This window comes from Pagrus pagrus, assembly GCF_965226575.1.
Source record: "Pagrus pagrus genome assembly, chromosome: 12".
Taxonomy (NCBI): Eukaryota; Metazoa; Chordata; class Actinopteri; order Spariformes; family Sparidae; genus Pagrus; species Pagrus pagrus.
In genome coordinates this window covers 28,100,609-28,113,928 of record NC_140196.1, presented here as the reverse complement: position 1 = coordinate 28,113,928, position 13,320 = coordinate 28,100,609, and the positions used below count along the sequence as shown (strand labels likewise).

The window sequence follows — 13,320 nt, the reverse complement described above, 5'->3', positions numbered from 1 at the left end:
TTTTTTGTTTTGTGTGACAAAACGATGAGACGGCTGATGAATGTGGAGCGGGCGGCGGAGCTCTTCTTCGAGCTGGACGAAGAGGAGGGAGACGCGGCGGAGCCCGAGTCTGACTCTGAGCCGGAGAGTGAGGAGTTTGACGACGAAGTGGATGATCCCTCGTTTGTTTTGGAGGAGGAGAGAGAGGAAGAGGAGCCTCCGACGTGTGTACGGAGTCGGAGATCTGCCCAGCGGACGGGACGGCGCGGCACGCCCACCCAGAGGACGGGACGGCGCGGCACGCCCACCAGGTCCCGGTCCCCGCTGGCTCATGCAGCAGAGCCACGCAGCAGCTCTGAGCCCTGGAAGACAGAGGAGGATGCTGACACTGCCCCAGCAGTAAGCAGGTTCCAGCCTCACAGACCACCAGGAGTCCAGGTAGAGACACTTTCCCCCCACAGTCCAAAAGACCCTTTTCTTTTGTTTTTTGCCACTGACACAGTCACTACCATCTGCAGCAACACCAACAAAAATGCTGCAAAAAACAAAGAGTCAGGGAAAAAATACAAGTGGACTGACGTAGAGAAGGAGGACCTGTATGAGTTTTTTGGTCTCCTGATATACATGTCATTGGTGTCGCTGCCGAGTCTCCAGGACCACTGGAGACAGAATCACATTTTGTCTGTGCCACTTCCAGCCAAAGTGATGACCAGAGACAGGTTCAGGTCCATATTCTGGAACATCCACCTCAGTGATCCCGAGGAGGATGCAGAGAACGACAGGAAGAAGGGGACACCAGGCCATGACAAACTGTTCAGAGTCAGGCCTCTGTATGATGACATCCTCCTTGCCTGCCAGTCTTATTACCACCCGAGGAGGGAGCTGTCAGTGGATGAAAGGATGGTGGCAACTAAGGCAAAGACCGGCATGACACAGTACATGAAAGATAAGCCAACTAAATGGGGGATAAAACTTTTTGTATTGGCTGAGTCGAGCAGTGGCTACACCATCAGGTTCAGCATTTACACTGGGAAGGCTGTAACTGCAAGTGAGCATGGGCAGTCTTATGATGTAGTCATGGACCTCATTCAGCCATCCTGTCTTGGTACTGGGTACCATATCTACATGGACAATTTCTACACCAGCCCCAAACTGTTCATGGACCTGGCCAGCATGAAGTTTGGAGCATGTGGCACCTACAGGGAGAACAGAAGAGGATGCCCCAGAGGGAGGGCAAATGCTCTCACCAAAAAATGTGGAAGAGGATCAGTGAGATGGATCAGAGAGGGGCCACTGGTGTTTGTGAAGTGGATGGATACACGGGAGGTGTCTGTGTGCTCCACCATCCATCCTGCATTTTCAGGTGAGACAGTGCAGAGAAGAGTGAAGGATGGAGATGGACGCTGGGCTGTGAGAGACATCCCCTGTCCCACACCAATCATGGCCTACAACAAGAGCATGGGTGGGGTCGACCTGTCAGACCAGCTCATCCAGTACTACTCAACCCACAGAAAAACTGCTTGCTGGTACCGGACCGTGTTGCTGCACTTCCTGGACATTGCAACAACAAATGCCTTCATCCTGCACCATGAGATGAGCAATGCCAAGCAGGTGCAGCCCATGACACACAAGGACTTCATGGTGGAGCCGGTGTCTCAGCTTTGTGGCATGGACAAAGCAGGTGTTCCCCAGAGCAGGAGGGCCGATCACATTCCTGTGCCCATCACCACAGACACAGACGCTGGCCATAAAGCCACCAAAGGCAGACTGAAGTGCAAGCGCTGCCTTCAGGTGGACAACAGGAGGAGTGACACACCCTGGAAGTGTCAGGCCTGTGATGTGCCCCTCTGTGTTGTGGTGGACAGGAACTGTTTTTTTGAGTGGCACAAATAATTTGTGTGCCATTTGTGAGTTTTGTGAGTGCCATTTGTGTTTTGTAAATAGTTGTACAAAAAACGCCTGAGGCATTGCCTGCATTTTAATGCAAATAGTGGTAAATTAGTCTGTTGTGTGTTAAAATTGTACAAAGGTTTTGAATTTCACAATTTATATTTGCATTATAAGTTATAAAAATGGTTGGTTAAACATATTTGTGGTTTTCACAATAAAAAATATAACTTTTTTCTACTCGGATTTTATGTTTTCTGTGTGATTTTAGGTCCACTGTGTTAGTATAGTATGTCAAAATTGAAAAATAACTGTAAATCCACACAGGTGAGGTTGTGCTGAAAAAAATGACACCAAACAAGGCAAGGTAAACAGTTTTTAAGGTGAAATATAAAGGTAAAATGAAAAGTAGTCAAAAACGGCCAATTATACCCTGGACCTCAGAGGGTTAAAGACAATTGATAATTCTACAAATCTAAAATCTCTACAGGACAACTGACCTAAATGTTAGCTACATAGCTACTGCTAGCTAGTTAGCGATACCACAATGTGAATGTGTTTTGCTGTCAATTTCAAACTTACCTTCATAGTTGTCAATAAAACTTGAAAGGTACATCTTGTACCCTTTTTCCCGTTTACTCCGGGGGGCAGAGCGTCCCTTTCGGACAAGTCTGTGGACGTCTGATATGGTTAGCTTGGGCAGGTCTTGGACACATCTGGTGTAAAACATCGCCATCCTACCGGAAGTACAGACGCACACACTTGAGAGAGCGGAAGTAGAACGGAAGTAGAGTCTTGGACCGAGCGAATTACTTTACCCACTAACACTGTTGCTCCTTATTAGGGAGAATGACAAACTGGCGATATCCAATATGCTGTGATGCAGTTCGTTCTATGGGACTATAACACATAACAGAGAGCACAAACAATGTAAAGATGCTGAAATACGTAAATGATTGTAGTACATGTGTTATTTTGTCAATTCCTTATCAGCGAGGGCAACTCCCTTAGACTCCCTCACCACATATCATTTTTTGCAATGACGATTAGAAAATTGATTAGAAAATAAACTTTCATGTTTTCATAAATGCAGCAAATGCATTTATGAAAACATTTCACCGAGATTTATGAGACATGTCCTCAGCAGATTTTTAATCGCACAGAACGGCGCTTTCCACAGCGCTGGGCCTGAAGTAACGTTAGTGACAGTAACGAAGTAGCAACATAGTAATGTAACGACACTAAAGATAACTGCTAAGTTAGCTTTAGTTTAAACCAGCTATAAATGTGTGTAATATCGTACCATGTAACTTTGTCATACATATTCACAGCGTCTGACAAAAGATAACTGACATTTTTTTAACTTTTGCTGAACTTTTGTACTTACCGGTTTGGGCGGCAAACTTTCAAATCCTGAAGTCCGGGTCCGAGAATGCAAAACATAGATGATAACACGATTTCTGCAACAGCACGGCGAAAAATTGTGCGTTGTTAACAGGTTTTTCGATGAATTTGAATGTTTTTCCTCCTTCGTTAATTCCGTCGCATCGCTCGCTATGGTCCAGCCATCTTGAATTTTCTTGATACTTGCCCTCAACGGTGAGGCGTAGTGACGTCAGATGTCACGTCCCCTCACGTACGTCTGTTAACTTAGACGTTACAAGTTAAGTGATGGTGTTCACTCAGACATACTGACCTCTGTGAGATCAAAAAGACATAATTCGTTAAAAATATAGAAGAATACTTAATGTTTCAGACTTTGATTTAATTGCCCGCAATAGTTATGAGTTTGTAGTACTGTTTGGGTTTACAGTGTGTTTTTCTTCGCCCTTTTAGGCACAGCGATACCAAAATGATGGCAAAAAACAAATGCTCCTTTGTGCAAGGATGCAATTTATCGAGGCTAGGTTGCTCTACGAAATCATCAAGATCAAACTCCATTCTCAAGAGAAAAATAGCACAACACCCGACTAGTGTTGTTTTTGGCAGCCTGTTTTAATTTTAGTTTTAGTCTAGTCTTTGTGTCAAATTGTCATTTTAGTTTCTATTAGTTTAAGTCACGTTTATACTCTTTTTAGTCTAGTCAAGTTTCAGTCGACTGAAAGTCTTAGCATTTTAGTCTTATTTTAGTCAGAATTATCCATGACTATTTTCGTCTAGTTTAAGTCGACGAAAACTGTACTTTAGTCTCTTTTTAGAAATGCAATTCTATTTAACCCAGTTAAAATAGTCAAAACAGACAAAACCAACATTTAAGTCTTTAAGTTGAGCTTTACTTTCTCTTCTTTGTAAATTTTGTCAATCAAGTTTATGTCTTTTTGGCACTTTGAGCTTTTTTGTCCATCTTTGCCATCATGGCGATGAACTCCTTATCTTCGACAATTCATGCTGGGAGTCCTGTGCGGCCTATCCACTGCGCTATCGCCTCCTCTTTGGTACGTTGTTCTGGGGAGTTGTCACTGTACCTTCTTGTGGCAAAGAAATCCTGGCACTAATTGGCTTGTCCATCTTCTTGGGAGGGACTTGCTTCACTGATGCTCTATCTGGAATCTAGCACAGGAATAGATACAATGTCACTCAGGACAGATGCAGCCTCTCTTTTTACCTTACTAAATCAACCTCTGAGTGAGTGATTTGACTGGCAGATATTTCGGAGAAAACCACTTCACACTCTCACTCACTCACACACACACACACACACACACACACACATACAGGCATATGTGGTTTAAGAAGACCAATCTTGCAGATTCTTGTGTGGCAGTGGTTTACGGTTTATCTAATGCAACATCTGGTGAACTTAAAAGAAACATCAAAAATTTGTATTTTATCTGCAGAACACAAATCTGACTACAAAATCATCATTTCTCTTTTAGAAGAATATGTTACATATCACAGGCTTACAGGGTCAGACAAATAGTGGTTTGTGAAACCAACAGTGTTTATGAGGCCTGTTTACATATAACACACAAACACAAACCAGGTAATGGTATGAGAGGACTGACACACATTACAAGAATACAATACAATATTTAATCTCTTAAAACCCTTTCAAAGACCCACTTCAACCGTCCTTTTTAGCTATTTTCATTCTCAGTGGTCTTTAAATTGTTGTTATGAAGTTTTTAGCCAAAATAACAAAACCTGTGCCATTTTCCAAGACTCTCCTTCTGCAGAGCGCCAGTTGCTCATTAGCAATGCGCCTCTGAGTCGTGGGTGGAGGCGGTGCTGCTGCTCTGCACCCTCCCCCTCACACGCCACATCTCAACTCATCTGGAAAATAAGATAAAAATTTAGTAGCAAGGTTAGCATATTTTACAAGTCAGAGCAATCTGATCCCTGCATCCGATGCCCTCTGCTGCTGTCCCCCTCGCAGGGGAGCCTTCTGCCTGCCTACTGCCAGCCTGCTCTAGCTGCTGAGCAGCGAGCAACCAAAACTGCAACCGACAGCGTCGGTATGTGTGCAGCTCATACGCTGATTGTTTGCATTATTTGTTTATTCATCTCAAGATTATGAGAGAGGAAAGCGGCGTTAGACGGCAATCTATTGTTTGATCTTTTGTTTACTCTAAGCAGCACGTGTTAGGGAATTTTCCATCGTTAATATGCACTGGGTCAAACTAGGCTTTGCAGTCATGGCAAGGCCACACCGAACCTTGGGTTTAGACATTGTCTCCCCTTGAGATAGTGGTAAGCAGTGAGTCTGCTCCTTTTGGGGAACACAGGAGGCATTCTGATAGCATTGCTATAGCAGCCAAGGTCAGATATGTGTTTGACTGTTTTCCCTGAATGGGGTAAAGGTAACTGGAGTCAGAGGTTTGATATTGTGTTAAATGGAGGACAAAGGTCCTGAGTGGCATCTAAGCAACGTTTTGTCTATAGACCAGTAGACTAAATTCTGTATATTGTAGATGTGTTGGATCTGCCCATATTTGGGCATGGCTCAAACCTATGGCATTATCTGTGTGGTTTCCCCAGAGGACAGACACTTAAGAATTGAAAGGAGCATCAGAACACAACGTGTACTGATCATTCATTCACTTCTCCTTGATCAAGTAAATAAACCTTTTCAACGCAAGACATCCTGGACTCCTGTCTACTCTCTCCACTGACGTATGGGGCTGCATGATTAAAATCTCTAACAGCACGTAAAGTAATAGTAATCGTGCTACGGATTATGGAAGCTGATAATGCAGTAATTGTATTTTTCCTTTATGATTTGTTAAGGTTATCAACCTGAAACTGAACCTCCTTCTGAATTAACATAAAAAAATTCAGAGAAGAAAAGGAAAAGGAACTGAGTTGTCTGCGCGTCATCTGTTGTTTTCTAGGCCTTTCAAGTTTGCCATGTTGAGGAAGAGTAAGAAACTTGACACAAGCTGTTGTATGACACCATAGATATATTCTAAAAAGACAACACAAAAAATGGAGTGCAAATGCAGCAATTGTTGGTGTTGGAGCCTTACGTTAGAGGTGCTCCTATCAGGATTTTTTGGGGCGATAAGCGATACCGATCACAGGGCCTTCAATTTTTTGTGTAGCATTACATATTGATGTAAATATTCTAAAGAACATTAACTATCACAATTAAGAGATTTTAATTTCAATTCATTTATTTCAATGGGACAATGTGCAACATTGAACATATTAAAAAAAAAAAAACATTATTGCACCCGATTGCAGCCAGAGGCTGATTTACATTGGCTGTCCCCCTGCCAGATGTTACCAGCAACTTCCTAAAAAACATTAAAAACCTTACACTTAATAAAATACAACGATCATGAATTTATAACTATTTATTGCTTATCCTCACAACTCTGGCTTCACAGATATTGTTCTTCAGTGTGGATGACAGTTTTGGGGCTTAAAAGTCAGCCCCTTGTTTCTTACAAAGTCTCTAATGTTTTGGCACGTTCTATTTTTCAGTGCTGGCTGTTCATTCTTTGCAAACCAAACACTCCTTCTTTGATGCCAAATGGCCTTTAATAAACAAGATGACATAATTGTTTGTTAGTATGGCTGACTACAATTCTCTTTCGGATACAAACAATGACTAACCATGAGAATTAATGGGAGTTTTGTTTGCCACTAACAGAGTAAGAGGCGGCTGTGCCAGCTGTTTACTAATTGTAATAAATGATGACGTACTTCCTGTATGCGAACGTCTGTAATCCGTAAAACTGTTTCCACTGCAAAAGGTTGCATATTTCGTTTATCAATGTTGATTTTTCCACCTACTCCAACCGTAAAAACTTTCTAGCGATATTTCAAGTTTTTTTTCAAATTTCCAGCGTTTCCATTCAGATTTTTTTCATGTGCAAATTGAACATACAAACCCCACTTCTCTCTCTCTTTGTTTGTCGCTGTTTGTCTCTGTCCTTGCATGTTGATCTGATGATGATGACCTTTCTCTATAGGCCTAGAAACTCCCGAAGGTTATGCACTGGATATTATAAACTTGATACGTATTAAAATTCAACTTGATCATACCATTATGTACAGGAAGGAGTCCGTCTGCTTCAGGAGTGTCCATGTCTGAAAAATGTGTAACAGGAGAGCATAGTCGATGCATTTTATTAAATAGTATCTGTTGTTCAATTTTGTAATGCAATATATTAAACATTATTTACAGTTGGTTATTTTTACTGTAAATATGTTCGACATTATTAAGGACAAGAAACCTGGCCCAGAGAGCAGGTTCAATAAACACTAATTTCCAACATCAGTTAGCTCAGTGAAAGCAGAAATAGATCAGACAGGTTTAAATTGTATTGAAACCTCATACCCTGATCCAAGAAAAGTTTCAGGGTTCTAGTGATTTTCAGTCAAAAATGTGTCTTTAGATGTCTGTTTCATATTTATCTGCAGAAAGATGATATGTCATGGCCATTTCCACTGTTCATCGTTTATTCTTGGTGTCTGCTAAAATAGAGTTATATGCTTCAATGTTCCAAAACGACATTATTTTTATTATACTGTACATTTTACATTGAACTCTAATCAGCCTCTGTCTGAAACAATCCGTTTCTCTTATCAGATCACACTTAAATCGGACCATTAAAGCTCTGGTCTACGATCTGAGAAAGGTTTGAAAAAACACACACACCCCTCCCCTCTGTGCTCCTTAACCCCTCCCCTCTGAGCTCGTATCGCTCTCCCCTCGGAGCCTCCCGCGACACACCCCCTCCCCCAACAAGCAACAAGAGCAACAAGCCGGCAGAAACCAAATACAGCCCAGCTTTGAATGCGGAGTAACGATGTCGGATTCACAGATAAAGTTATTACAATGCACGTTGAAACTCACGTAAATCTTGTAAGTCATTACAATGTCCACAGCTAAGCTCCGCAGCCAAGCTAGCGTAACGTCATTAGCATGCTACAGCTACGTTACCTTACAGCTACGTAATAAGTTACAACAGCTAAGTTAGCCACTTCTAAAAGTGATTGAGGGCCAAGAGACTAACAGATGCTGCCGTCAGCTTGCAACAGCTTGCAACGATAGCTTCCACATTGTGGCTGAAAAATTAACCTTCATGAGCCTCGGACCAGCTGTGTCCCAGCTGTTGTCTGAGTAGCACCAGACCGCGACACAAACGTGCCCGTGAACTGTAATCTCTTGTTTATGACAGATAAGACACACAAATCAGAATCAGAATCAGAATCAGAAAGGACTTTATTGCCAGGTACGATTTCACACATACGAGGAATTTGTTGTGGTGATGCTGGTGCATGCAGTCAAATGACTGTTAAACATTAAAATATGACAATATAAACTATTAAAAAGTAGAAAATATAACAATATAAATTATTACGAAGTAGAAAATATAACAATATAGTATATACACAGACGGGTGACAAGAGCAGTCCAGCTGACAGTTAGCGATTGCTAAAAACAATGTGCAATGGAATGTGCAGAATAAGAAGAAGTCCAGACTGAGCGTTAATGTGACGCATAGAGTTATGGTACTGTCAGTGTGACAGTAGAGTCAGAGGCGGAGGTGGAGTGTGAAGAGTGTCAGGGGGGGTTCCGAGCCTTGTTGATAAGACTGACAGCAGACGGGAAAAAACTGTTTTTATGGCGTGAGGTTTTGGTCCTGATGGACCGCAGCCTCCTGCCAGAGGGGAGTGTCTCAAAGAGTTTGTGACCGGGGTGGGAGGGATCAGCAACAATCTTCCCTGCACGCCTCAGGGTCCTGGAGATGTACAGGTCCTGGAGAGACGGGAGGTTGCAGCCAATCACCTTCTCTGCAGACCGAATGACACGCTGCAGCCTGCCCTTGTCCTTGGCGGTGGCAGCAGCGTACCAGATGGTGATGGAGGAGGTGAGGATGGACTCAATGATGGCTGTGTAGAAGTGCACCATCATTGTCTTTGGCAGGCTGAATTTCTGCAGCTGCCGCAGGAAGTACATCCTCTGCTGTGCTTTCTTGATGAGGGAGCTGATGTTCGGCTCCCACTTGAGGTCCTGGGAGATGATAGTTCCCAGGAAGCGGAAAGACTCCACGGTGTCCACAGTGGAGCCACAGAGGGTGATGGGGGCAGGTGAGGCTGGGTTCTTCCTGTAGTCCACAACCATCTCCACTGTCTTTAGAGCATTGAGCTCTAGGCTGTTCTGTTTGCACCAGGTCACCAGGTGGTCAACCTCCCACCTGTAGGCGGACTCGTCACCATCAGAGATGAGTCCGATGAGGGTGGTGTCGTCCGCAAACTTCAGGAGCTTGACGGACTGGTGACTGGAGGTGCAGCAGTTAGTGTACAGGGAGAAGAGCAGAGGAGAGAGAACACAGCCCTGGGGGGATCCGGTACTGATGGTCTGTGGGTCGGAGATGTGTTTACCCAGCTTCACGCACTGTTTCCTGTCGTAACGCGTTTATGATAATCCATCATATTGATTTAGCAAAGGCTTCGTTGAAAACAAACGGACAAGACCGGGAGGAGGGTTAGCAAAACAGCTGAGCAGTGACCGGGCGAGAGGTTGTTATGGAGAAATAAATCCGGACAAATAAAATAGAAATCCGGAAATAAATCTGGAACCCCTTCGCTTCGCGTTGGGATTTGATTCATCCATTCATGCATCTTACTTGCTGCTTCATTTAGCTGCCACAAGCAAATAAATAGGCTGATTTGGTGTAAACATGATAGCAATGTTAGCTTGTTGTTAGCTTACAATGCTAACATAGAGGCTAACGTCTCCATTGAACAAGTAAACAAGCATTGACAATACTGCAGAGACAGAAATTGTCTCGACACCGTCTAATAACAGAAACAAACTAATGGCAGCTTTCACAGTCATCAGCAGCATCGGCATGAAAGTTATCTGTGTCACAACATCCACAATAAAGACGGAAGATTACCTGCTCAACAGAAACTCTGCTGTATCAGCATCGGGTCCATATCTTCACGGACCTTTCGCCACCGTTCAAACGATGACCCGATGTTTATTCGGTTTGAGCCCTCTTTGTTTCTCATCTCGCTTTGTGTCTTTTCAGTGACAGACTTTCTTTCTTTGACTCTTTGTCGGTGGGGCGAGCAGAGGCAGCTGAACTGCTCAGGGCAAAACAAACCTCTCGTCCGCTTGTAGTTTCAAATGCGGAAGTGGGTCGGGACCAGACAGGAGCAGGAGAGTGAGCGAGGGGATTGGATCGGAAAATTGATCCAATAGGAGCCATCTGGACCGGATGGGGGGGCTCTCGGGCCTAAAGGAATAGTTCACTCTAAAACAAAATTCAGTCATTATCGACTCACCCTCATGCTGATGATAAGTCTGGTGTAGTTTCTTATTCCTCAAAGTGCAGCTGGAGACCCGCGGGGGTACCCTCCGGCAGGAATAATATAACGAGCGTCAATTGTGCCCGAGAGGAAAAGGTCCATAAAACTACACAAAAACTTTGTAATATTCCTCCATGCTGCTCGTCCGCTGCAATCCAAGTGTCCTGAAGTGGCAACATCCAGAGTTTACTCGAAACGACGTCATTTAGTACATTTTTCTAGCCTAAACAGTCACTATGCTACATCTGCCTGGAGGCACGCTCCGCGTTCTCGCGAGCCTCCCTCACAGCCAATTGCACTACGGAAGCCGCGCCGGACAAGATGAATGAGACTCTTGATAGATACACACCGGTATTTACATCCTGCTGTGAGTGTCAAAGCTTCAAATCATGAGTGCAGGCAGATCCCTCTTGTGTTTGTGTGTCACAAACGCTCAAAGTGTCATCTTTGTGACCCCAGCAAACTAGCCGGAATTACCTACTTCAACACCAAAACAAGGACAGAACTCTGCTCCCAGGACGCAGTGGGGAAAAAGTCACTGTTGATGCACGACACTGAGGGGGAGGATGTCATACAACTTCATGTCAAAAAATGAGATGGTTCTACACCTTCATCAGATTTCAGGTGTGGAGTCCAGCTGAATTCCTGTCTAAATAAGGCCTTGTGAGAAGGTGAGCAACCTGTTCTTTACATAAAGAACATAAGAATTTAAATACCTTCAATTTCATCAAGAGATTTTCCTTTAAGCTCATGCATCTTTCCCTTTTCCAGTGCAAGGAGCCACTTGGAAATTTTTGCACTCTGTAGGGTGCCTTTCACTGCCACAGTTATTGCATCGCCAGATGTCAGTGTCACTGGTGAGGGAAACTCCACAAACTGCGCAGGGTGCGTTTTCTGAGGGACACAAAAGCTCCAACCTCACACCAAGGAGTATCTCCCTTGTCCTGGCCCAAGCTTCCACCGTACCCTGCTTCTTGCTGGTGCTGGTACCCCCTTCAAGTTCATCAGCTGCAAGTGGCAAGGTGCAAGCTGCTGATGGTGGAGCTGCAAAGCAGCACCTTTCTGCCAGTTGGTTTGAGGGCAAGGGGGTCCTCTCCTTCAAATATCTCCTGGACACTCTTGCCCTTCCTCTCAATGGTATCTTTTTGACTGTAATGTACGGTCTCACTTTTTTGGTTTTCGCCATGTTCATCTATTCAAATATTTTTTTTTTTTTAAAAGAAAGAAGAATAAACGGGATTAATATGACCACATTACAAAATTACGCTCGAGCATTAGGCCTACGTAAAAGAAGTTGCTAAAAGTTGTACTAAAAACATATTGGCATATTGATAAATGGGGGAGGGGGCACTGTATTCCAAGTAGATCATATCATATTCATTTCAGCTAGCTTGTGTTAGTGCTGGAAACTATTGTGTGTGTCCCTTGAATCTGGAATAAAGTCTATCTATCTATCTATGCTATACATAAATTGAATTGAATTGTCTGTGCAATTCCATCAATTAGGCTAATTTTTGTAAACTTTCAGTCTGACCTGTTTGTTTCCATTACTCACACGTCAGAAATAACACGCATTACTGATGTCACGTTTGCAACTGTCACTTTTTTCCCCCTTAGTTATCATTATTATTTTATCACGTTATTAAATCACGAACACCAAATACACACCTGCTGTCAACGCGCCTTCCTCTCCCACAAGCTTCTTCTTCGTCTTTTTTCCCGTTTTATGGCAGGCAGCACCTACAGGTGCAATACCGCCACCTCCTGTCCTGGAGTGTGAGGCTTACCCCCGACATTAAACCAAAGATACTAAACCGTCTTTGATCAAACCAAACAAAATGAACAGAGGAAGAAAAAACGGCATTCCTTTATACAAGTAAAATACATCCATGGTCCCGTCTCTCTGAGACACCTAAACAATTCCCCCCCACAGTCTGTTTCCCGGTCCTTCCGTATCCTTTCGTGTTTTTCCGTATCTTTCCGGTACGCGTCCGGTAACAGGTTGCCTAGCAACCACAGTAAACAATGGCTATCGTCCAACAAAGATAAAGTAATCTGACTTTAAACGGAATAAATAAAATGTTATTGTATTTTCTATCAGCTGTGGAAGTGGCGTGTGTTATCAAACACACGCCACTTTCATTTATTATTTATCATATAGGCTAGGCTATTATTTAACACGTGTTGCACAACATTTAAAAAAAAGCATATATTTTTTTATTGTTTTTCATGGACAAGCTCCCTCATTATACATTTAGTTCTATGGTTCAGGTTTTAATATTCTAGCTAAATAAAAAAAGGGGGCGGGGGAGTGTGGGCTCCTTAATAAACCTTCTGTGCCTACTGGGCATTAATAACATTGGGTCAACCAGATTAATAGGTGATAACAGCCTCCTGCACCTACTAGTAGGTAGAATAGGGCCCTACTGGCCCATATTTGTGGGATGATGGTATCAGGATTAGGCCTATTCAATGGTATGACAACAGTCAAATCGGGTGGTATGGTAGGCTCTGACAGACGGTAGAACTGTCTATGTACTGATATATCGTGCCCCATGAAATCAGCAAGCTGATCTAGTTCGTTGCTCTTCAAGTTCAGTATTTGTGATGTGGTCGCTATGTCTTTGCGCAGTTGAGTTGATCGTAGATACTCTGGCCTCTTGGCACCACACTCATCTGCGAGCT

At 43.4% G+C, this 13,320-nt stretch overlaps 2 protein-coding genes across 2 annotated transcripts in view; both read left to right on the top strand.

Moving 5' to 3' along the window:
- LOC311267010 (class I histocompatibility antigen, F10 alpha chain-like) overlaps positions 1-13,320 on the top strand; it is a 501,763-nt gene that overhangs the window by 173,648 nt on the left and 314,795 nt on the right. The gene's annotated exons all lie outside the window — the stretch shown is intronic.
- LOC311266362 (piggyBac transposable element-derived protein 4-like) lies at positions 25-1,872 on the top strand (the record flags this gene model as incomplete). Its single annotated transcript, XM_084368711.1, has 1 exon — positions 25-1,872. One exon carries the CDS (start codon positions 25-27, stop codon positions 1,870-1,872), a length of 1,848 nt encoding a protein of 615 aa, XP_084224837.1.